This window comes from Strongylocentrotus purpuratus, unplaced genomic scaffold (assembly GCF_000002235.5).
Source record: "Strongylocentrotus purpuratus isolate Spur 01 unplaced genomic scaffold, Spur_5.0 spur5_scaffold_8, whole genome shotgun sequence".
NCBI classification, from domain to species: domain Eukaryota; kingdom Metazoa; phylum Echinodermata; class Echinoidea; order Camarodonta; family Strongylocentrotidae; genus Strongylocentrotus; species Strongylocentrotus purpuratus.
Window position 1 is genome coordinate 12055610 of NW_022145614.1, and position 22293 is coordinate 12077902.

The 22293-nt window shown below is 36.7% G+C and overlaps 3 protein-coding genes across 3 annotated transcripts; 1 reads left to right on the forward strand and 2 right to left on the reverse strand.

Annotated features, from left to right (window-relative positions):
• Window positions 1-5191: 5191 nt before the first annotated feature.
• Window positions 5192-5656, reverse strand: LOC753951 (histone H2A, embryonic). The gene has a single exon (XM_001178526.4). The coding sequence runs from the start codon at window positions 5585-5587 to the stop codon at window positions 5213-5215; it is 375 nt and encodes a 124-aa protein (XP_001178526.1). The 5' UTR covers window positions 5588-5656; the 3' UTR covers window positions 5192-5212.
• Window positions 5657-8715: 3059 nt separating this feature from the next.
• Window positions 8716-15438, reverse strand: LOC753968 (PSME3-interacting protein). The gene is made up of 6 exons (XM_001178625.4): window positions 15307-15438; window positions 14552-14663; window positions 13824-13922; window positions 13082-13203; window positions 12350-12486; window positions 8716-11034 (listed from the first exon to the last, which is right to left on the reverse strand). The coding sequence occupies exons 2-6, from the start codon at window positions 14658-14660 to the stop codon at window positions 10719-10721; spliced, it is 783 nt and encodes a 260-aa protein (XP_001178625.2). The 5' UTR covers window positions 14661-14663; window positions 15307-15438; the 3' UTR covers window positions 8716-10718.
• On the forward strand, window positions 15431-21637 carry LOC100888314. Its single transcript, XM_003728305.3, has 4 exons — window positions 15431-15687; window positions 17212-17399; window positions 18125-18214; window positions 18677-21637. The coding sequence occupies exons 1-4, from the start codon at window positions 15460-15462 to the stop codon at window positions 18768-18770; spliced, it is 600 nt and encodes a 199-aa protein (XP_003728353.1). The 5' UTR covers window positions 15431-15459; the 3' UTR covers window positions 18771-21637.
• Window positions 21638-22293: the final 656 nt, after the last annotated feature.

The window sequence follows — 22293 nt, forward strand, 5'->3', positions numbered from 1 at the left end:
CCATTTTCTCTAGAAGTCCCAGCTGCTGCTGCCTCCTCATGATGCCACCCATTCCACCGCAGAGACTCCGGGTTCTGATGCTGCAAGAACACCCTCAAGTGGCAGCGCATGAGCACGACGTGGTATTACTTGCCTTGATACGGGAGAGAGAGAGGCAACAGAGATGCCGACGCAGGAGATGGTGGTTCGCCCATGGATCGAGAGGAGGAGGCTTTTCGGGCAGTACGAAACGTTGTTCCAAGAACTAGAGCGTGAATCGCGGGGGGACTATGTCGGATACATCCGAATGGACCCCAATCTCTTCGCCGAGCTCCTGCTCCGAGTGACCCCTCGAATCACCAAGTGCCCAAGGTGTGTGTCTTCATTTCTGCCATAACAAATTCTTGGTTTTGGTTTGTATTTGCTTTAAAATTTACGACTTCCGGGTGGCACACAACAGCATATCCACGTTTGTGCCGGAGGTCTGCACCGCCATCTACAAGGAACATAAGGAGGAGATGTTCAACATGCCCTCCACACAGGACGAGTGGAAAGCCGTCGCCAGCCAGTTTGGAACGCGATGGAACTTTCACCACTGTTATGGGGCGATCGATGGGAAACATATCGCCATCAAGAAGCCCAATAAAAGTGGATCGCTCTATTACAATTATAAGCGCTTCTGTTCTGTGGTGCTCCTGGCCATCGTGGATGCTAACTATTCCTTCTTGTGGTGCAAGGTGGGGGCAAACGGCTCTTCCTCAGACGCACGCGTGTTCAACGAGTCCACCCTCCGGGGGGCACTGGAGGACCACACCATTGGATTCCCAGCACCGGATCCACTTCCAGTCGACGACCAGAACTTTCCCTACTTCATCGTAGGCGATGATGCTTTTCCCCTGCGAAAGTGGCTCTTGAAGCCATACAGTCGCCGTGCCATGACCCACAAAGAGAGCGTGATAAACTATCGGACCTCTCGGGCCCGTCGGGTTGTGGAGAACGGCTTCGAGATATTGGCTCATTGGTGGCGGTGCCTACTCACCACCCTGCTGTTGGAGCCTGACAGGGTGATTCGCGTTGTGTTGGGCTGCCTCACCCTTCACAATTGGCTGCGAAAGCGCCGGCCCGGACTACAGGACCTTAATTTGGACCACGAGGATGAGGATGGCAACGTGGTCCCTGGGGCCTGGAGGGAGGATGTGCAGATGACCGAACCCAACCAGATGGTCGGCCAACGGGCCTCAAGGGAAGGAAAAAACCTGGGAAACTTATCGAAGAAGACCGGATTGACCGAGAAGAACTCAACCAGGCGCTCCTCCTGTTTCGCCGAGAACGAACAGTTGGCCTTTTCCTTTGTCACACCCTTTTCATGTGACCCCTTCTCCGATCCACCAGCAGCACCCTCCTCATGATCAGACGCTTTGGCGTCACCATCTGTCTCCTTTTCGCTCCTCCTCTCCTCTTCCTCTCTGGCCCTCTCATCTTCCGCGGCCCGTTTCTGTTGGGCCTCTCTTTTCTTCTTATCCGCTGCCTTTTGAGCTGCAGATGCAGCTGACCCTTATTCTGTGTCTTCTTCGGCGCCATCTTGGAGACGAAATGTTAGCACTCTTCCGTCGGCTCGGCTTTTGTATACTGCATAAATCAGTGCGCACAACGTGCGTTGTAAGTGCGGAGCACGTGCTTACTCGGTACGGTCCACGTGAGTTCTGCGTGCTCATTTAGAAAGTTGAACTGGGGAAGTGACGAGTAAGCACGGACCACGCGCTTATCACGTGCGCAGCACGCACGTGCTAAGTGCGCCTTCCGTAGAGCAAGTGATCGTGGGAAACAAATTTAAAAACGCACGGAGTCAGTGCGTTGTGCGCTCGTTGGCAGTACCGGGCACGCACGTCACGCACACTGGGGGTGAATCGGTAGCCCGAACGCAGCGAAAGTTCCTCGTGCACTAAAAGTGCTACGGTGTGTCTGCGTGCTCCCAAATCCGTACGGAGGCGGTACTCACCACGTACCGATACCCAAATTTTGCCCACGTTTTTGCACGTAGACAGCACGCACTTGCAAGTACGGCGGGATGTGACCACCGCATAACAGATGCCTGATTCTGGCCGTCAAAATCAAGCATGAACGCGCCCTTAAAGGGATATTTGAGTTTGGTTTCCAGACCGCAAATGCCTTCAAAGTGCATGGTTATTGCTCTTATTCTTATCTATGACATTTATAGCGCCCTTTTAGAACCTAAAATTGCTATGAAGGTAATTTTAGACCCCAAAATGTGTGAAATTTGGCCAATACGATTGACCAATTCAGCTCTACTTTCAAACAGACACGGTGACCGTTAATTAATTATTTAATTAAAATTAACAATACATGAGCCGGCTAATTGTGGGTAATATAAGCAACACGAAAATGCCAACAAAAAAGCTAACATCGGCATTGGTTGAAATACGACGTAAAAGGCGTTATTTTTGGTTTTTTCAACGTTTTTTTTTCAAATTGTTTAAAATATCTAATGTTTGTGGTGGTCTACAAGTATTAGAAATCGTTATATTTCAGCCGTCTCTGAACCGATTTTGATCAAACAAAGATGATTTCGTCATTTAAATATTTTGTTCTTTCAAATTTGACACTCAGTTTTTCATTATTTTTTTTTTTTTTTAAATGATATTTTATTTCCTTCCTCACAATTTCACATAACAAGACATTCACATAACAAGAAATTATCAAGATAAGCAATATAAAACAAGATCTTTGATACAAGACATTTCATAAGTTACATCAATCAATGAACATAGAGAAAAAAAAAGGAAAAAAAAAAGTCTTGCATGTAACAGTGAATAATCAAAATAACAGTAGAGGAAGGTTTAAAATTACATATTACCATCCTATCACAACACTCTCACACTCCCCCCCCCCCCTCCCCTCTAGCCCACCCACACCACCTTTCACCACCTTTCACCACCTTTCACACACATAATCACACATACAAACACAAACACACACTGCATGCAACCTGTTCCCTCAACTCACACCACACAAACTCTTAACCCCCCCCCCCCCCCCCCCCTAGCCCACCCATCTCATCATACCCCCTTCACGCCGACACACACACTGCATGCAACCTGTTCCGGTTTGTCCACCTGTACACGAGAGAGAATTAATAATACTACTAATAATAATAATACCCACATCCATTAAAGTAAAAATGCATCGATTTGTTCCCATTTCTGTAAGTGCATCCCCAGTTTCCCCTTTTTGAAGGCTATTTTGTATTCCTCGTCTCTGTAATTTTTAAGCATATGTACTGTTTTCTGTACAGATGGCAAAGTTCCTTCTTTTCTAGAAATAAAAATGATATACTTTACTAAAAATATGATACAATTTATTACAAATATTCTCGCAGTATTGCCGGATATTCCCATAAAAATGGGTTTCCAATCATCAATGTCAATTTCGATTAAATGTAACTTTTGAATTACCTCCTGCCATAATCTTTTAACTTTAAGACAATCTAAAAATAAATGTTGGTATGTCTCTACTTCTAGTCTACAAAAGGAACAAAAATGGTCTGACTCAAAACCAAATTTAAAGAGCTCTCTTTTCGTATATACAGCCCCTTGTAATTGTTTGTATTGAAACTCTCTATGTTTATTACAAAGCATTGCACATTTCATCCTTGTGAATGTTTCTTTCAACTCCGTCATTCCAAGATCAAATTGACAGGTGCCATCTGTAACATGTAATGTATACTCTTTTTGAAGGTCTTCAATGAAGTAATCATATAACCGCCTGGATTTTATATCACATAGTTTCTGTAAACGTCCAAATATCATCAATTCTATTTCAAAATTTTCAGTGTCCATTTCCATAAAATCACTTTGTATCCAATCGTTTCTAATTGCTGAAAAGATCTTTTGAATTCTAAGCAAGCTTTTAGTTTCAAAACCCAAATTTAAAAAATGTAAGATCGGTTTTAAATGACCTCTGACAATTATATCTGATGCTTGAAGTATACCTTTCTGAAATAGTTCGACATCAAAAAATGTTTTATTGCTGAGACAAATACACTTGTTGCTAAATATAATCGGATTATTCTTATTTTCTCCAAAGTGTCTGCATTTATCTAATTCTTGCCATGCCTTCAACATGTCTTTATAAAAAGATGGTATACCCTTCAAGTCCATTTTATTTATATCATAATTACAAAGAAATATAATTCGACCCCCCAGTGATCTGAAAAAGTGGTCAAAGGTTACTTTCCAACCTGAATACTTTTCTCCATAGAGCAACCGTTTGATCCACATTATTCTCTGAGTCTTGATAAATATCTTAAAATTCGTTACTCTGAGTCCCCCAACGCAATAATCTTGATATAATATTTTCCGTTTTATTCTGTCTCTCCCTCCCCAAATAAAATTAAAAGAAATCTTTTCGATTTCTTCAAAAATGTTTTGTGGGACTGTCATAAGAGACGAAACATAATTTAGTTTTGAAAATACATATATCTTCAACAATTTAATTTTGCCAAACATCGTTAAATCTCGTTGCTTCCACCAACCGATTAGTCTTTTGATTTTGCTCAAAATTTCCTTATAGTTCAAATCATCTTTTATTTTGGAATGACGTGCGAAATATACCCCTAGGATCTTTATATGTTGTACCCTATGTCCAAAAAAAGGTAAACCCGGCCTATCACTTTCCTCTCCTAACCACATAAAATTTGTCTTATCCATATTTATCTTCAACCCACTTAATTTTTCAAAGTTTTTGAAAACTTTCTTCACTTTATTAATTGAATCCATATCTTTTAAAAACAATGTAATATCATCGGCATACAAAACTTGCTTTATTTCTTTATTCCCGAATCCTACCCCTTTAATGCTCTCATCTTTCCTAATATAACGAGCTAGTAATTCGATAACTATTACAAATAAATATGGAGATAGGGGGTCACCTTGTCTTACCCCTCTATTAATTCCAAAATATCCTGTTGAGTGTCCCCCGTTCATCACGCAACTGCTAACATTAGTGTAGATGGTTTTAACCCAAGAACACAAAACTTTACCAAACCCGAACTGTTCCAAAGCTTTAAATAAAAGTTTATGGGAAATGCAATCGAAAGCCTTTTCAAAATCTACGGCAATTAAAAAGCCTACAGGCTGATACAAGGACTGAAAGAATGTATCATCAATTAACCGAACCGCTTCCCCAATATTCCGATTTTTGCCGGGAGCAAACTCTAGCTTGATTTAGCAGTTTTCTTGGGGAGCAGCACGGCTTGGATGTTGGGCAGAACACCACCTTGAGCGATCGTCACCCCACCCAAAAGCTTGTTGAGTTCTTCATCATTACGCACAGCGAGTTGAAGGTGGCGTGGGATGATCCTAGATTTCTTGTTGTCGCGGGCAGCGTTGCCTGCGAGTTCCAAGATTTCGGCAGTGAGGTACTCTAGGACGGCAGCCATGTAGACAGGAGCTCCACCGCCGACCCTCTTTGCATAGTTGCCCTTTCGGAGAAACCGATGAACACGTCCCACTGGAAACTGGAGCCCTGCACGGGATGAGCGCGTCTTTGCCTTGGTGCGGGCCTTTCCACTCTTTCCTCTGCCAGACATGATGTTGTTGATGAGTTTAGAATAAATCGGAAGCGAAGTTCAGAACGTAACAATGTTCGATGACTTGAATGTTATCTCACCACAAAAATATGTTATGTAGCGCCCTCTGCAACAGAACTCAACTATCCCTTTAACTTACTATGTGACTTGAAGCGAGCCAGTGCTAGCACTCGGTCATGGGCATTTTGAACGTCATTAACATCCATTAGATCTACAACAATTATATTTACATGGTTGTATTTGTGAATAGGAGAAGAGCAAGCAGTGGTTAAAAGTCAATATGATTATTAATAATATTGGCCACATGGTTTTTACTTTAAGACGGATGAGGTTCACTCATAGATTGCTTTTTGTGTGAGATATTGTAATAATGTTTTAAAAAATTGTAGTATTAATATTTTCATACTTATCATATTCTATTTGAATTCAGAGCAAGCAATGAATATCATTATTAGGTATACTTAATCGGGTTGATCATATATGCATCATAATTATATTCTCATTTCCAAGCTGGTATTTATTAAAATGTAGATTTATTATCAAAAGTGCTTCCAAAATATTTTTTGTTCTTGTTATACGGAGACGGTTGGCGAAATGATCTGTCTATATTCCCCCTCCCCTCTTTCTCCCTTTGTATGTCTTTCTGCATGTCTATCTGTCCATCTATCTATCTGTCTATCTGTCTGTCTGTCTCTGTCTCTCTCTCTCTATACTATCTATCTACTCTCTGTATATGTCTCTGCCTGTCTCTCTCTCTCTCTCTCTGTCTCTATCTATCTATCCATCTACTCTCTGTATCTGTCTTTGCCGGTCTCTCTCTGTCTCTATCTATCTATCTATCTATCCATTTCTCTTTGCACATGCCTCTCTCTCTCTCTCTCTCTCTCTCTCTCTCTATATATATATATATATATAGGCGTGAAGAAAATGGTCTAGGAACGTGAGACGTAGCTGTACTTTACAATTTTATCACGAGCTTTCGGCTTGTGAGGCCATCTCCAGGCTCTGAAGTGCAAACACATACAAAAACAAATACAGAGCACATTTTTTTTTCGAAAATTTGGCCGATCGATATTTCGTTCCGTTAGGGGGGTTAGGTCATCTGTTTTGGGTCAACCATTAGCACAATTTGTTTTTGTTTTTTGTTTTTTGTTTTTGTTTTTTTTAATTAAAAAAAAACAAACATTGAGAGGAGGTTTCCTCCAAAACACACCCCAAACAAATTGGGGGGCCCTCCCTGCGTACTCGCCTGCCTGACACAGTCAGTATACCACGGTACTTGGAGTCATAGAACTACCTGTTTAGTAACAACATGAGCATGTTTCTCTAAGTGTATAATCATACAACAAAGCTAGTTCAGTGAAGATACTAGATGTGTGCATACACACTTTCAGCGATTGTCCAACTTCAATCTATTCACATCAATAGCAGACAGCTTTCGAAATTATATCAGTTTAAAAGGCAATGGAGGCTTAACAAGAGTTTAGAAAACACGTGACTGGAATGTGTGACTGGAATAATAAAGAACTGTATCCACATGAACATTGAAATCTCATATGATTAATAAAAGAGTGTTTGACAACAAATGACATTGAATGTAGTCATTCAATTCTGATACATAAGATGTAACCGTCACTGGATGTGATTCGGAATAGGGCGGTCTATAGATATTAATTAGTTGCAAGCGAAATGAGTTGCATGAGATAGAATATTCTGCGAATTCAAATGAGTCCTTTTCACCCGCGGCAACTTGATTGACATTGATTGTCTCTGTATAAGCGAGACCAGTTCCACCACCACGGCAGCCCATCTGTGGTTGGTGAACAAAACGATATCCAGGGATAATCCTGATTGGTACATTTTGCGAGAAGTGAAGTGGACAACGGTTAGAACACTGTCTTGTGGTATAAATTTCATTGCGATATAAACCGCGCCTGCCCCCACCCTACCACACCCCCTTCCCCCACATTCTCTCTCTCTCTCTCTCTCTCTCTCTCTCTCTCTCTCTCTCTCTCTCTCTCGCCTTCTCACTGTGTTCTTTTCTCTATATTCCTCTCTCTATCTTTCTATCGAATCTTTGTAATTTTTAAAGAAAGACTACATATATTATACCTCTACATCACTTAGATTTCCTCGCTTTCCCGACATTTGTAAATAAAGTTCTACTCGATTTCATTTCAACTCAGTCAAAAGTCAAGTTTAGCACATAAAGCTAATTGTTTAGTTTGTTAAACATAATAATAATAATAATATATAGATACAACAAACTCGAAATACACGGGGGCGACGGGCGTCTCGTCCCCGTAAGCCACACAATCGCCTCCGTCAGATTGCTCACGAGGGCGATTCCAAAATTAAAAATCGCCCCCGTGGAATTATAAAATAAAGAATATCTTTTCTGTTATAACTTTCACACACTATTTCAAACCCTAAAACCAATGAAATTGAACTATGGAAGTTAGATTAGCGTATAGGATTTCTCTTTCGAATGAAAAGGAATGTGCAGAACGGGATGAAATGGAAAGAATGTCATCCCTGGATGAAAACTCTATGTAACTTGTAAAGTTGTAAAGAGGGAAAATGCCGACTTAATAAATGATAATGATGATATAGCAAAGAATTTAGGAGTATCATGGGTACCATTACAATTCAACAGAAATTTGTATTAAAAAAGAGCTCCCTTCAGTACTAAAAGAGCCCCCTTGAGAAGGATCACGGGGGCTCTTCTTTTTTTTTGAAGAGCCCCCGTGGACAAAAAATTAATTTGAGCCCTGGATACAACGATGTGTCTAAGCACTTTACAGATACATCATTACCCCGGTCATCGGATTCAGGCTTACCCGCATACAATGTATGCACATCCTTCACTCCATGGGGAGCATTCCCTCCAGTCGCCATTTTACAAGCGCACACTTGCTCATCCAACCACATTAATTTCCGCATCCTACCGACCATTGTTTCCAGTTTGATAGCCCTATGAATTCCTCATGAACTGTACATAATAACAACATATTTGTTTCATTATATTAGTAACACATTTGGTGTTTGCACTGAGATTAATCCGTGATGAAGATTTTAAGCTTGAAAAGGGAAGGTTTTCAAGAACAGAACAAGTAATGATACTTAAGTCTAAGAATATGATTGTTTTTATTTCTTATAAACTTTCCTGAATATTAAACACAAATGGTAACTATTGATTTTTACCTTACAGCTCAGATTTATAAAAAAAAAATCAAATTAATTCAAAAATTGATGTATACTTTTTGCATTTCTAATGCAGCTTTTCCTTGAAAAACAAATGTTAAGTAATTAAACTTATGTTCAATATACAATAGCATTGATAGTGTTCTGAAGAGTTCATTCTAAAATAAAACACCTGTCTTATATGCATTTCACAATACCACAACTCTAGAAAAAATAAATGTTGGAAAATCATCGAAGTATTTTCTTTCTTCTTTTTTTTTTTACAGAAAATTGTTGGAAGTACTTTTTTTCTCAGTTGAATATCAGAATCCAATATTTGAATAATTGGAACCACTTGGATCAGTATAAAGAGTAGAAACTGCTGTTTCAAGACTAAAAGTCATGTGAACTAATACATAATAGTTAATATACATGTACATTCCTATGATGACAAAGTAATTCCAACTTTAAGTCCTTAATTTAAACAGACCTGCTATATACATTCCATGTTTTTAAAAAAAGAGGTTGTTTTATTTCATTGGCATAGCATATCAACAATCAAGATGACCAATTCATTCACTATTAGCGAGTATAGACATGCAGTAAAAAGAAATACTCAATCATTTTTATAATTAAGAGAAATTCAATGACTACAGACAAACTGTATTGTAAAGTACATGCAGAAGAGAAATCCACTGCAAGATGAAATAGTTCACTGCACAATAGTAAGTAAAATGTTTTGTATTATAAAAACAAATTTAAACATGTACTTGGAAGAAATGAAAAGAAAATGCTTTACATGTAATGTTAAGCAGAGTTGTCTAAGGAATAACTTTAATTATAGCTTCTCTTTACTTATGACAATGCTTTAAATGCTTAGTCTAAGGAATTACTTTAATTCATTTAAGGAATTAGTCTAATTCTAGTTTCTCTTTACTTATGACAATGCTTTATGCATAATTCATACAATGACATTTTGTAGGCATCCCTTACACATCTGAAATATGTTATTGTAAGTAGCAAGAGAGAGACCCAATACTAGACTTTGTTCACATTTCAAATTGTCAGATTTGCATCATCTCTACAAAGACCAAGACTGATTAGCCAAACCCCAGTCAATCAAATATTAGATTGACCTACCGTGTGTTTTAAAAAAAAGTTTACACTCAAAATATTTTCATTTATTTCTAAAGTTAGCTATCAACGAAAGGTTATCATACATGTTTTCAAAGAGTGTTATATCCCGAATCGTTTGGTATCTTTTTTGTGTGGTATGTGTTCACGCTTGAATGAACAGGAGGCATTGTTTGCGAGAGTGCAATATCGACCATCCTAGACTGGTTATTTTTCACATATGCGTGGGGCAACAATTTATCACATAAATTCAAAGAAGTCAATTTTGATCAGTACTGGTACTTCATTTTAACATTTTTGGTAGTTCCCCTTACTTCACGATTTGGTTTGTTATCCTGCAATCTTGATACATGGTGCCATAACTTACATAATAGTGGTCGAAAGAGATTCCATTGCTTATTTAAAACCAATTTAAACTTGAGATAGTTGATTACAAATTTGTGCCAAATATATTCAAATTCCTGTCAAATGCTACTTCGACAAAGCGGCTCCAATATTCTAACAACACTCGGACATGCCATTTCAAGAATGAAATTTAATTTTGCTTGTATTTTGTTGTTGTACATAAGAGCTCATTTTTTTTAATTACATGAAGTTTTTGAAAATGAGAGATTCATGTATTTCAATGTTTTTTACCAGAGCTCCTTTCCAGTTTTCCAGACTTCTTTTGCAGCTATGCCAGTGATGAATTACTCTGCTTCAGTTTAGTTTTTTTTGTTCACTGTATGAACTTTGTCAGCATCAATGATGGTAAAACATGCCTCATCCTCAAAGTGTTATGAATTACGAATCAGTCTGATGTTCTAACACATGATCACTTTGAGTCACACTTATGTCTGGGTCCAGTTTTGTGGAACACGGTCTTTATGAGCTCTACGCCTTCCGAATCACTGGTGTCCGAGTCGGAATCCTCACTGCTGTTTGAATACGACCCAATTCCTGGAAGAACTGCAATACATTGCACTCCCTGGCCTTCTACGGCTTCACCGCTGCTCTCGTTTGAAGAATGCTCGTCTTGATCATGAGAACCATTGTCAGAGGAGGTTCTTGTTGCTTTTGAAGATCCAGGGTTCTGTGGGCTTGCAGATGGAAGATTTTCAGTGGATTTAGAATCAGCTGTAGAACTGGGCCTGCAAAAAGGATACGAATTTGTGATTACACTTTTTGGTTCACCATTTGACATTTTACCATTTTCTACTATGGTCTAATTTCAAATTCCAAATTCCTAGTTGGGGAAAAGCAAACTTTTTCACTGTGATACTGGTGGAGAAAAGTGGATTGAGATGGATAGGTCATGTGGTGTGAAGGGAAGATGATGAATTTGTATAAAAGAGCACAGGATCTGAAAGTGGATGGCATAAGAGGGAAAGGAAGACTAAACATTTCAGAAAAAGATAAGATAAGTAGTAAAGGTAGTAGTAGAAGACTTTATTTGATCATTTAGCACAAGGCTAATCTGCCATAAGGGAAATTTATGACTTTAATAAATGATGATGATGATGAAATTAATAAAAACATTTAGTGTAAGAGCAAGCCATGAAGATCCTTGAGATCTAAACACAATTTACATCTTCAGGTAAAAAATTGATATAATTATCAATGGTTTGGTATCATTTGTGCTGAGGAGGGGAAGAACGAACTAAATCACTGTGTCCCTGACCCTGAGGTCTCTACTCTTGATTTATTCCTAGGGGTAACGAAAATGAAACATAAATAAACAATTCAAATCCATAACATCTTACAACTGTTGATCAATTCACCAGATTAAGGATCATGAGGATGCAAGAAGGATCAAAACTATCAATTCCTGCCAAGGCACTAACATCTTTGGCATGAAGTTAGTTTACATTTGCTTTTCATGACCAAGATGATATAAATGAATTCCCAGTGGGAAGTAATTCCTTGGGTGCTTGAGTGCTGTATTATGGCCGCAGGGTTACAGCAAGAGTAACGTAATAGCCTGTATTGGAGTCGGGCTAACTCAGAATCGGGGAAAACTCGGCCCGCAGTAAAACTATCAATTTTTGCAGGTTTAGGGTTAGAATTAAGGTTAGGGTCAGGGTAAAATGACAAAAAATGACTGTTTTTTGCAGCGGGGCCAAGTTGTCCCCGGGTCTGAGTTAGCCCGGATACCCTGGATTGAATGTAAGTGTGACAACTAGAAGAACTCGTCGCCTGGGTGGCAGAAGGGCGTTAGCTCGAATTTCAGATAAAAAATGAAACTAAATCGCCTCAAACTTTTATAAAACTGACTTATTTCCACAAAAAAATTGTGGCCGTGTTCCACTATAACATTTCTATTAGTCTTTTAAGTTTTAAACCAATTTTTGGGACGGAAAGCAGTTTAAATATAAAACAAATCTTTAAATGCGAATGATTCGAATAGTAGTTTTCGACTCGCTCGCGTGCTAACGCCCTTCTGCCAGCCGGCCGATGAACTGTTACCTCTTTCTCTTGACTGCACCAGCCAGGAGAGCTGCTTGACTTCTCTTGCTTCCAGTCGCTACTTTCTTCTCAGCTGGCTGAGACGGCACTTTGGTGCTCTGGCTTGCAACAGGTACTGTATTGTTCACAACTGATTCGTATTTTGTTTAAGTCAAGGTCAAAAGCATCTTCTTTTTTTCTCCATATCTTCAGAAGGCAAGAAAGATGGAAAATGAGGGAGATGTTCATATTGGAAGAGCCTGCAGGAATCACAACTTTATTGCTTTGGGGAGAAGAAATGTATTTTTTTAAATTAATAAATAAAGGAGACTAAGGCATTGAAAAAAATGGGGAAATCCAGACTCATGCGACTGTTATTTCTCTAAATAGGTTAACAAAAACAGAAATGAAAGATAATTCTTTAATCACATCACAATACAATAAACCCTACAAAATATTTTTGTTAGAAGTGCAAAGCATAAATAAACTTATACAAGATATTTTGCAATTTACTATGAATCCACCAATTGTACTGAATCCTATCACATCGCATCCCAAATTTTCATTCTGTATAACATTTCCCGTCTGTAATTTGAGTGGAGTAATAGTGCAAACAAAATGATTATTCAACTTCAATGCTTTGTCTTTTGAAAAGATTGAATAAATATATTGGTAAAACTGATGAAAAGCAAGATAATAATGTGAGAGGGAAAGTCACAATGAAGAATATGAAACCATCACAGTAAAGGATATCTTGTATTCATTGATTATTTGTTTCTCTTCTGTCATTCTCTGAGCTTGAATCTTCATCTGTCTCTCTGCAACATCATTCAAGAACTTGGATTCCCCATCGTCAACTCCTCTTATCATGTTTTCTGAAAGAGAGAGAGGGAAGTAGAGAGAGAGGGAAGTGGAGGGAGGAGGAAGGGGAGAGACGGATGGTGAACTATTATTTACTAAACGAATTTTTGCCATGCATTCTGATATTTTCCTTCTCATCCTCCATGCATTTATGAAACTTTAAGGGGGAATATATGTATTATGTATATGTATTATGCTTATAAATATAACACCATTCGCTGATTTGGTAGACTATCTATGGTGGAAAAGATATGGATCATTCCTTTTCATACAAAATTTAAAATTAAAACCTAATCTGAAACACACTTAAACAAACATCCTCCTCTAAAATTATGGTTTTTTTTCTTACTGAAGTTGTAAAATCATATTAAAGATAATATGTCCCATTTGCAGCCAACATCAAATTCTGTAGAACTTTGCAGGAATTATGAATATGTCACGTATGTCCTATCGGTGAAATTTAAACGTTAGCAGTGTCCTAATATTTTTTCGGCCTGCAAACAGGACAAAGTACCTTTAAATGATACATTCAATTTGGACAATACACAAAGTACCGACAAAAGATTAAACAATAATAATACACTGTAGTAGTAATTGCACAAATTCTTATGTACACGTAAAAAGAAATACTCACTAAATTTGAACTGTTCTTCAAAATCTGACTGCTTCTTCTCCTTCTGATCTTGCAGCTTTTCAAAAAGAGATCGAGGGTCATACTCCTCTTCAGGACACTCTGTGAAAGGATTCAAGAGAAAAATGTTGCATCAAAGATATAAAAATAAAATGATGATCTATGTAAATGCAGTCATAAACTTTATGCTAGTCAGAAAAATGCTAAGCTGGATAAAGCATGTTATAACCATACCAATTTTACAAAAGTAGGTTATTACTCTGACAACTTATTGTACTTTCCCAGATGCAATATTGACCATTTTCATTTTTTTTTTTTCCTTCTTCTTCTTTTTAACATTGCGTTGTTAGCAATGCCTACAGATTTGTTTTTGTTACAGATTATCCGAGACAAATAACTTCTTTTTAAAAATAAAAATAGGTTATTACTTTGACAACCAGTTTTATACTTTCCCAGATGCAATATTGACCACTTCCTTTTTTCTCTCCTTCTTCTTCCTTTTAACATTGCATTGATATTAATGCATCAAGACTTTTGTTTACAGATCATACAAGAAAAATAACATTTAGTTCATTAGAAAAAAGGTCTTTATTGAAAAATACACAAATTCACACATCCAAAATCTTTTCTATAATGCTGAGTATACATGTAAATCCAGAAGTTAGTAAGCTGATGAGAAAAGAGCTTTAGTTGTCTGGAGAAAACAGAAATAAGAAGCAATTGATCCAAACCTTCTGGTTGGTCTGCAGTACGAACTTTATCCCATTCTTCTTGCCTACGTTCTCGCTCCTCCGTCAGTTCCTTCTCCGAAACAAATGCTTTGAGATTTGCGCTTGCCATTTTCTGAAAAGAGAAATTAAATGCAAGTATTAATATACTTGATCAGGACTATACTGTAGCTACAATGTTCATACAACAAAGTTAATGTAACTCACTCACAGAACCATCCATGTGTAGCTGTGTCAATTTTGGTCATGACATACCAACTACAACTCAAGGCAACTAGTTGAAAAATTCAAGAAAAAACATACCCATTAATAATGCTACGAATGTACATTAGGTTCATCCAACATACTTTCTCAATCTCAGTTCCTTTCTTTTAATTTCTTTCTTTCTTCTAGATCTACTGTTCTAGAGGTCTAGTTCTAATCTTTCCCCCCCCCCCCCTTTCTTTCTTTCTTTTCTTCTTCTTGATTATTACTCCTTCTTCCTAAACATCATAAGTAGCCTAAAAATCTATAGTTTTTATTTCACATTTCATACACAAATTTTTCTCTTGCTTGGGTTGAGAAAAGATATGCTAAAAGATTAGCCTATTTGGATCAAAAACTTAATTGAATAAAAGACAATAACACTAACACCCATTTTAGTATGTGGGGCACACTTATCACTTGGACTTGCAGCACTGGTTTAAAATGAGGTAATTCTAACGTTTACCGTAAGGGTAAGCTTGCATTATTGCTTGATTAGTTATTGAAATACTTACCAAAGTTGAGTTTGTTCAATAGTTCCTTTTTAAGACCACTTTTGCCTCGGCTTCTCTAAACATTCAGACTCGACTTCGCTCCTGGTTTTCTTTTACAAACGGCTGTAATAAAGACTAACACAAATATTGATTGCCAAGCGCTTCGTAAACAATATGGCAGAATTTTCGCAGGTATTTGAAGACGGTCTCCGGGCGAGGAACGTTTTCGTGGCCGACAAGTATGATGATGACGGTCGAAAGGATAATTATAAGGAAGAAGAAGAAAAATATGCTTTTACGGATGAGTCGGGACCCGAGGAAGACCCTTCATTGCCGTATGCAGGGAAGGTTTATCTCGCTCGTCGGAAAAAACCAGACAGTTGGCTCACCACAATAATGGAGGTGAGCTTGCACTTTCATCAACTGCAATGTTGTACAATCATACAATATCTCCCAATACCAGTTTCATGCGCAATGTATTAAGTTGAGAATGGTGTTAAATAAAATGCAATGTTTCTGCACATTCATCTGTTTGTTAACTTTATAAATATAATCATTACATGTATCATGACAATGGACAGTCTGACTCTGACCAGAGGCAGAGAGTAGACTGAAAATTTATGTTTCTTTCGTTCGTTAGCCTCTTAAGTGGGTTGGGTCGGCTCCTCTCTTTAGAGACAGAAGCCGACCAAAGGGTCTCATGGTGCAAACGTTGTGCCATATTTGGCCACTAAACTTTGCCCAAAATACTCAATTTTAGCAGATTCATAACCGATGCATTTATATTTGAAAATTATGCCTAGACTACATTAGACAGCAATAACCATCTGATTTGGGTCATTTCTTTAATAAAACTGACATTTGTTGTCATTCCCCAATACAGATGGCAACCCAGAGATCTCGTACCGTGGGGGTAGCTATAGCCAACAATGGCAGCTTTTTGTGTCAAAACATTTTCTCCCCGATTTTCTTTATTTAGATCTAATTTTCTGATTTCTAAATCAGATGTAAATTAGGTCGGTATGTCATTTGTCCTAATTACAGTTATCAAAATTTGATAACTTAATATTAAATGTATAATTTACGGACTTACTTATATGAATTATCCAATTTGTATTTCCGAACTGTGAAACGGTACGTTCATGCATTCGAAATATTACCCGGCGGCCGATATATTTCCGGGTCCACCTACCAAAACATAGCCAAATGGCCAATCAGAGCACTCGTTTCGTGGGAGTTCGTTGGTCAAGCTGGGCCGACTCGTACGTAGCTACGGTAGCTATTGGACGTTCGAAAAGAAAAAATGAATATTCATCAACTAAAACCAAGACGGATAATGTTGACGACGAGACTTTCTCGGATTAATCATTAATTTAGGATCTAAATGAGCAAGCTATCGTAAGTCAAATAAGCTATATATATGTTATTTTTAATTAGACTCTAAATTATTGTCATATTGCAGCATGTATGAGGATGTAAAGAGTGAAAATCTCGTTGCATATCTCATTCATCGCGGTCCGGTCGAACCGAACCATTTGTTCCGTACAGTGCCTCACAGAAAGAGGTCCCCAGACTTCAGTCTCTATAATCGGAGGTCTAGTGGAGCCAGACGTAGTCTCAGTGGAACAACCGACGATTAGAGAGACTGAAGCTTTCGGTCTAAGACTACATGTACTATGCTTGTTGTAGGCTAAGTATACATCGGTTCCACTTAATAGATTGACTGTATGATGCAGTTAAGGGTCTTTTTTGCAGCCGCGCAGCCATATTTTAAACTGTTACTGCACATGAAGGAAAATAATGTCATATGTCGACAGTAACAGTTTAAAATTTGGCTGCAAGAATTTCAACACAGAGCTCAATTTCGGCGAAAGAAAATCCGGAAAAAAGACCCTTTCCAACTTTCCATCATATCTCACTTTCTAGATCCTGGCTGTAGTACTTGTAGCATGCTTCATCTACTACTCCTACTACTACATGGACAACCTGCAGTTTCATGTCACGCACGCCTACGCCCACATGGGCCAAGCTCATGCCGCACACATGGTGGGTCAAAGGTTACTCTGGGGTGAAGGAACCAAGCAGGATGAGGACAAGGCTATGCAATGGTTCAGGTATTATTACATCTCTGCTCTCACGTTACATCCATCTTTTTTCAAACATATTTTAAAGCACATATAGCACATTTTCGGCTCAAAATCTTTATTCAAGTTCCAAGTTTTATTTCAATTCAAATCCATAAAAAACACAAAAGACACTGATTATATAAAATATAGAAAACAGAGAACACACAAAATAGAAACATATCTACAAATATATCGCAATTGTACAAAGCTAATTAGCAATAGAAATGAATTTAAAATTGATTTTACAACTAAAATGTTGGTCTGAGTGCAATTGACGAAAGTAGCTTACTGGTCAGGTAACAAATTGTCTAATGGTTGTTAACAAATTGTCTAATGCTTGTTTGATAGCTATACATGTATGTACAAGTGTATGTTATTGTAGACAACTATTGTACATGGCATGCATAGATCTATGGAAATTAATATTGTGTATGGATAGAAACAGCTTTTATTCTTTTATGTTGTTGTAGGTTATTAGAATTTTATGACATTCTCATAAATAAAACAACAAATTGACTTCAATTCCTGTATTAGCGTGTATATAGTTTTATATACATGACTTGGAAATGTTTATCTCAAATTCAAATATTGACTGAAAATACACAACTTCATAAACAATTATTTCTCATCTGATGTTTGTAAATGTTTCAGTCGACACTTTAATATGATTTATTGATCATTTGACATTTTAAGTCATGTTTCATATTTGTCAGGGTTGCAGCTGACAAGGGTCATCCCCATGCATCTCATAACCTGGCCATAGGTCATCTCCATGGTTACAATACAGATGTCAAGGACAAAGAGTAAGTTCGACATCACAAAGATATTTACAAAGTACTGTACTACATTATTCTTTGCTTTGCAAGGGTGAAGGAAACATTTTCTTTTGATTCCAAATAGTTTCACTAAGAGTGAATTATTATATAGCAGATAGAGTATGATTTTTGCAAATGACTTCCCAACTGGTACTACATATTTTATTTTCCCCAAAATATCAGTCATCTTGAAAGTGGGATTCCAAATACATTGGCAAAATGATGTCATGAAATCTATCTAAACTAACTGGGCAACAAAGTTTTTAGTCAAAATTGCTGGTATATTCATAATTTAGTCATTTTGCAATCAATTCAAATAAAGATTTATAAAACATTGAGAACATTTTTTAAAGCTAAGATACCACCATATCTGGATTTGTTTTGTAATTTCAGACATTATGTTTACCATGAGTGTCTCAATCAATGAACCTTAATTTGTCTTTTCGACAGGGAAGCAAGAACTCTTCTGGAATTCGCCAGGGACAACGGAGTTCATGAAGCCCATGATGCATTGCACCGTCTTTGTCCGCATGACCAGTGTTGAGAAAATACGGAAGGAAACAATGGAATCTTGAGTGGCCCTTTTCAGTAGGAAATGAATCCAGCTTATTTCAAAAGACAAATTGTGTTGGTGTTCCTTGTATGTTCTGAATTATGAAGGGCAGGTACAATTAAAATATCTCTGCCCTTTAATTTGCTTGGTTGGAATTAGCATTGATGTACTTGTTAACAGTATTTGAGAGGTACAGTAAATCATGGTGTTGATCAGAGTAACAGGAGTAGAGAAACAGATATGTTAATTATTTTGTCTACTTATTGCATGCGAATAATCCTACATGTGACGATGTGTAAGAGGGTGAAAGCATGCTTACGACCCATCCCTTTAGGAAAAGAACAGGAAACTAAAACATTCCATGTTGTACAACTATGGAATTTTTAACATGTTAAGTACAACATTCTGTAACAAAAAGGAATTTCTGAAAATGATCATCCGCTTTTTATGCTATTTGGAAACTTTTTTAGTTATCATTGTGTTCTGAAACCACATGTTATATACGGTCTCTGACTGCCATGTATTATATTGATGAACCTGATACTGTCATCAAATGGCCTGAAGCAACACCATGATTTACATGTACCTTTTAATTGTCTTAGAGAAGACCAATATTCTTTTATTTAAAAGATCAGAATTATATAGGTAACTTGCTCACATTGGAGAAGAAACAAGTGATATTCTAGTGTGCTTTCAATTGTGTTATTTTCAAGAGTGTATACATACTGAAATTGCCTTTCTTGTATGAGTTGTATTTATGTCTTTCAAAATGGTATCACCTTGACTGATAAGCATTCCAAATCTACAACCTTTTAGTATTGTTAGTTTGTTATATGTTTTTTATGATACATTTTTTGCCTTTTTAACAGACATTGTATGAAATATGTTAATAGTCCGGGTAGTTATCACGAGCAATCAGGAATGAGAAGTGAGATGTGATTATGTAAAAGAACACTTCACATTAGTGTGTTCAACATTGACAACCACTGTAATATGTCTATCATCAAATTTGTAAAGAGTTGTGAGTAGGCTGTGTATGCATGTACCATGATAGCTTTCTTATACTTTAAAATTGGTTTTTCATCTGCTGTTATTTATATACGATTACATTTGTTTGTTTTTAGATAGCCCCCCCCCCCCCCCTCCCAAAATCAGATTCAATCAAATCAGATTACAAATTTTAAATTGTGAGCCCACCACACATTTTGACAAGATTACTTTTTCTCCATTTTCTTTTCTTTTTTTTTTCCTGTTGGTGGGGGTGCATTTAGGGTAAAGATTCTAAATTTTAAAATGTGAATTCTTGCTAATGGGTATTCTCAAAGGTCTCTTGAAAACTTACAAATTAATTCCCTGCATTTTCTGTCATATTAAACATGTTACTACCGGTATGTTTATTCAAAATCTCAATCCACTTTGGATCTTTAAAATGTCTAATCATATTCAAATTCCTTCCTAGAGATATTTTCTGTCACATGAAGCGATAACATACTTGTAATATACATATATATTGCACACAAGTATTTGATTTTACCGTCCAAATTATTCAGCTCAATTTTTAAAATACAAATGTTTGTGTAATATATACCTTTTGAAGTGTGCTTCGTGATTGTAAATTTCATGTACATATAAATTGAAACTAGAAGTGTTCATTTGCATTCTAAAGAAAAAGGGTTTAAAACAGCTATTACACAAAAGGATGTTTATATATTTATAGTAAACATATCTCCCCCCGAATGAGGCTATGAAGCCTCAACATTGAATTTTCCCTACTTTTTAGTAGAAAATTATTGTTATTGAACAATGTAGATTTTTATGCAAAAATGCAATCCAGAAATCTTCACTTATGTTATTAATCAAATAGATGCTACATTTTATTACATTACTCTGTTAGTGTGAAATATTGCCAGATTTTTGCTGAGAAAGTTAAGTACTAGAATGTTTTGTTTTTGTTGTGACATGAAACCTAGTTTGAAGGTTCTGAAATAATTAGTCGTCATGTATAGTTGTGTGCAATAGTTTTTTTTGTTTTTTTTTTTTTTTTTGTTCAGTGCCAGTATGAACATATTTTAGATCAGATGTTTGATTGTGTGTTTGTTTTTTCTTTTACCGTGTTGCAGCAATAATCTTTGGTAGATATTTATCTGAAATTAGACTTAACACAAAATAATCTTTATCACAGAACAATATCTTCTTCTTTATTTGAAGTTACATACCTATTCTCATGATTTAGTCACTTGTCTCTAATCTAGACACTACTGGATTAATATGACTAACTTGAAGGAAAAAAAGAGATGTGCATCATCATTTACTTTCTCAGGCCTGTTGATAACAAATGCCGAAAATATCCGCAGTGAGACTGAAACAAAGTAAATTTACAAAAAGTAAAAAAGTTAATTCAGATCACACGTTACATTAAAAATGGTGATTTACCAAAACAGTGATTTACAGTTGTAATTACACTGCTGAAAAAGTTATTCTACTGAATAGCACAATTTATAAGGAAAAGAAAAATATGAAGTAATAAACAAAATATTGCATTTTGTTATGTCTACTATTAATGAATGCATTTTGTTTTTAGTAAAAGTAATATACCCTTGCATTGGAAAATCAAAGAAGTTCTTATAAATAAATATATGATTAAGTTTAAAAGACTCTGGTAGTTTTAATGCTAGCTTTGATAATAAATCTTAACATTGGGAGACATGATTACATGATGTAATACTAGTTATGCCAATTATTTGTGAGAACAAAATATTGAAGAACAAAATAGTCTCGTATTTTCTTAAAGATAGTATTCCATTAAAAAGTGTTGTTGAATGTATTACTGAATTGATTAAAATTAGATATATGGAAAATTCAATTGTTTGGTGTTAATTCATTTGGGTGATATTCAAGCATCATGTGTACACTTGACCCGGGTATCGGCACAATTTTCTTTCATGATCCTTCGATCTCAGTTAACTTTTATTCAGGCGCTTTGTCATCTTGTCGTAATTTCATGTTATTGTCCATGTGTGAATTTTACAAATTTAATTACAAATACTTGTAATATAATTATATTGAGGGAAGCGTGCAATATTCTTGTTAAATTCGTGGAAAAATGAACCAATGTTTGCAAAGTGGCTACAGGAAGCCAGTCATACGTTTTGGGGAAGAATTGAAATTTTAGTCATTATCAGTCTCACTTGGAAGAAATGGTAAATTTGTCTGCAACTACATCACAGAGACATGACACATTCATCCAAATAGAAAGACGTATTAAAAGTGATTTATACAACTTTTACTTTTTAAAGAAACTTAACTTTCTCATTTTTGTCCGATTTCATTCAAACTTCCAAGAAGCTTGCTATCGAGATTGGATTTCCCTTTAAGAGAAAACAAAAATCACGCCCGTTTGAGACATTTCAAGTGGAAATGCTTTACATGTTATTGTAAATAAAAGACGAAAAGTTGCCGTGTTAATTATTGAGGCCTTTAGGATATTTTCCTGTCTTTTTTTAAGTTTTACCCG